Source organism: Diorhabda carinulata, chromosome X (assembly GCF_026250575.1).
Source record: "Diorhabda carinulata isolate Delta chromosome X, icDioCari1.1, whole genome shotgun sequence".
Taxonomy (NCBI): domain Eukaryota; kingdom Metazoa; phylum Arthropoda; class Insecta; order Coleoptera; family Chrysomelidae; genus Diorhabda; species Diorhabda carinulata.
In genome coordinates this window covers 56,559,885-56,564,032 of record NC_079472.1, presented here as the reverse complement: position 1 = coordinate 56,564,032, position 4,148 = coordinate 56,559,885, and the positions used below count along the sequence as shown (strand labels likewise).

Genomic DNA, 4,148 nt, shown 5'->3' with positions numbered 1-4,148 from the left:
TATGGTACGCCACTGGTTTGAATCCATCAATGGAATAAAGAGAGACAGTGAACAAGCCGAAACACCACTGGGATGATCCTTTACGCGAATTATCGAGAGAGACAGACTAGGGTAGTCTAATGAAAGGAAATGAGGCAGGCATGGACTCATCTCCCGTAGTAGGGACGTCGCTTGATTCCTATTGGTTGAAAATATAGTTAAGCTGTCTAAAGATTTCAGTAGAATTTCGGAAATCCCACAATAGTTCATTTTGACTTTCAGTTACACGAATTTGGTAGTGCCGAGTGATATTTTTTTTTCGAAAATTTAAAATGTTCGAAACTCGTAGTGAATCTTCTTCACCTGTGTATCGAAATATGTCACCGAATTCTTCGCCTAGTTATGATGATTACGAACAAACTAGATTAATGGATTTAACTAATTCTAGTGATAAATATTTACCGGCTACTTTACCTCATCCCGATAACAGTGCCTTCGCCTTATTTTATAGTCAGCAAAATTTACATCAGAATCGATATTACGAAGAGGATGGTCGAATGCAATCTCCTAATTATCACCACGAACACAGACCAGCTTACGAATACCACGAGGGAACTTATATCAAAGTCGAACCTGTGGATGAACCTCCAGTATTAAAATCTAGAAATTCGGGTAGAAAACGTCGAAATATGGAAGCGGACGATGAAAATTCCTTTTCCAAATCCAAATCACGAAGAAAATCACCGCAAAGTTTCGAGGATTTACAGACACAAAGAATAATGGCGAATGTTCGAGAGAGACAAAGAACACAAAGCCTTAACGAAGCTTTCGCTAGTTTGAGAAAAAGTATACCAACATTACCGTCGGATAAATTATCAAAAATACAGACACTGAAATTAGCTGCTAGATATATAGACTTTTTGTATCATGTTTTGTCTACGTCGTCACCTGAAAATCCCGGTGAGAGTGACATTTTAGGTAACGTTTGTTCATATACAGCGCACGAAAAACTTTCAAGAGCGTTCAGTATGTGGAGGATGGAGGGCGATTGGAATACGCAAATGTAATGTAGAATTTAGTATGTAAGTTATTTTTTTTTAATTCTTACCACATTTTTATAAATTTTATGGGAATAATGCTCCGATATTCGTAACAAAATTCTTATAATTTATAAACCATAATTTATAAAAGAAAGTCATTTTTCAAAGTATTATATATATTTGGTTGTACTTTCCAATAGGAATACTAACCGCTCAATCAAGAGACTCATTTATTTGTCAATCCACTTTCTAACCATTGCATGTTTTGGATTTTCCACTATTTTTTCCATATATTCCGGTCGTGGATATTACACTACCATCCACGGTCTCCTATTTTGTTCAGATCACTTGTTACTTGGATTTTTGGTCTTCCTTTGGACTAATGGTTCCCATTCTGTTATTTTTTAAATTTCATCCGTTTTATGTGTCTGTGCTATCGTATTCCCTGAGATTTTATAAATCTGATGATAGTCTCTTAATTTAAAATTTCTCTGATTTCAGCGTTCATAATTCATAACCATATATTGTTCGTAATTTAACTTTTCTGATCCGTATATTCTTATCATTTCTCTTTCGAAGGTGTTCGAAGTTCTTCATCAGCTTTTGTTAGATTCATCCTTTCGCTTCCATAGGTTACTGTTGACCTTATTGCTTTTAAGCTTAAACGTGCAGCTTGTAATTGCACAATTTCTCTGGTTATATCCAGAATGGGACTGAAGGTATTGATATTGTGAAAAATAACTTCTGAAACTTTTGTTTTTTTTTTAAACTTTTATGTTATCTTCTCTGGAAACATCGTAATGTAGATCCCAATAAACACAATTTGCGTCAAATTAAACACAATCAGATATAATCCAAAAATAAGTTTGACAAAAACTACAAATAAGTTCAGAACCTAAGTATTATGTCTTTTTTTATAACCAATTTTTTTATTGTGAATACTATTTCCTGTAAATTTTTGAGCAAAAATTATATATAAATACTTAACTACTTTTTATTAACATACTCTTAAAAAGAAGCGAAACCCATTCATTTAACTATTTAGCTAATTTTAATTTGCTTGAAAATATTTTCTATCTGTAAAATCAAAAATTCGAAAAGGAAATTAACGCTACCTTCAATGCCTTTAACTGTTTGCTTTTACAAACTGCGGCAGGGTATGTTTGAAGTTTTGGAACATTGATATAATCTGATTTGAACAGTGTTACCAATAAATGAAAATGCCTAACGGTACTTACCATATCTAATGATTTTTGAAAATGAATTTTACAAAAAACCGGTAAAACGTGATCCTGAGATCTTTCTTGCGTTATGACTAGATAATGACTAGGCAATTTGACAAAATGTCGGCATAACATGTGTGGAAGACTGGTCACAATTAGAAATAAGAAATAGTCTTATTAACCACAGTTTTATTTCAAAAAAGATACATAAATAAACATTTATAAAATTAAACAAATACGTAAGATATCTTACCAAACTTTGACTATAATGTTAAATACAAATCAATCGAATAAACTCAATATAATTAAGGCAAAATATCTATTTATTTATTACTGCATGTCAAGCTTCTATGGCAGTTAGAGAAACAGACATTCTTTTGGCACATTCATTTGAATTGCACTGTTTATTACCTTCACTACCGAATTTTAAAAGAAATGCAACTGCCTCAATGTGATTACTCGATCAGAGACATCTTGGAAACCAGCCCAGGAATATTGAATTTCATTCCTTGAAAACCAAGATTTTACAATTCCTTTTGAGAGTGCCCGTTCTAAATGTCTACCACTATAACTATTTTTCTTCTTTTAATGCTTATCCATTAATGGATGTTCGCGACCACATTTTTCATGGCTTCTCTATCTCTAGCAGTATGGATCAGTGTCTGAATATCTTGTATACCCGTCCACTGCCTCACGTTCCGCAACCCTGACATCCTCTTCCGTCCCAATCCTCTCTTACCTTCAATCTTGCCCTCGACTATCAGCTGAAGGAATTGATATTTATGGCCTCGCATTATATGGTCAAGATATGCAATCTTTCGTTTCTTCACGATGTTAAACTATAACTACATATTAAATTTTGAAAATCGAGAGGACCACGATCGACCTTAGGAACTGCCAGAAAAACGTAACATCCTATTTCAATAGGTTTAATCCTCTTGTTTGTTGTATGTAACATTTTTTCCTGCCTCCCTTTTCTGACCAGCAAAACAGTTTTGCTTTTTATCTTCGATAACGTTTCTAATTGAAAAAAGAGCACATATAACTTCAGATTGTGATGAATATAGAGGATTGTTTTCGACCTTGTCACTGCACACGATGCAGCACGCTGCAGTATCACTTGGCGTCGCGCTTATTCTATCTGCGTTTTTATCAGATGATTCTTCTTCTGCATTAAATGGACTGCTTTCAAATTCTTGCTGTGGGTTAGAATCGTTTTCGCATGTGATCTCATTTTCTTCTGTTTGTTCGTGTATTTCTTTTTCGAGATCATATTCGGCACGAAACTCTGGAAGATTAGACTAGTTTAATCTTACTTTTGGTTCAGCTCCAAAGAGGCACGGTAGAGTTTCTTTCAATAATATGATGCTTGGAGGAATTCTTTTACCACTGCACAAAGTACCAACCTATAGACCAAATTGCAGAAAAATTATCGGACATCCAAGCACGACAACATCTTGATTGCTACGATCTATTCTACCTTGACTTTGAAGATGACGTGGTCTCCCATGTATAATTTTACAGCGGAGCTAGTTACTAACAATCTGCTCGATTAAAAATTTAAATATATTCTCGGCCATTGTCGTTTCCAATGGTAGAAAAATGTTCTACCAGTTCTAATGCTATTTCTAAAGCGCGTTTCGTCTGTAAGGGACGCGGATTTAAAAATTTGGTAGCGTGGTCTTGATAATTGAGAAGCCATTATAATTTTTATCGAGGGTTGATTAAAAATCCATTAGGGCCCCATGATTTTGAAATCTTTAGAAAGAATAGGGCATACGACTAATCCGTTACGTGATGAGATGTTGAAGGTACTCTATTCAATACGAGAAGTAGAAGTATTTGAATGGAATACATGTGAAGGTGTAATTCTGTCCAATTTTATGATGGGTATAGACTTAGCAAA

General features: G+C 34.3%; 1 protein-coding gene across 1 annotated transcript; it reads left to right on the top strand.

The window, feature by feature from the left end:
* The first annotated feature begins 311 nt into the window (after positions 1–311).
* LOC130902337 (twist-related protein 2-like) lies at positions 312–1,046 on the top strand. Its single transcript, XM_057814414.1, has one exon. The coding sequence runs from the start codon at positions 312–314 to the stop codon at positions 1,044–1,046; it is 735 nt and encodes a 244-aa protein (XP_057670397.1).
* Positions 1,047–4,148: the final 3,102 nt, after the last annotated feature.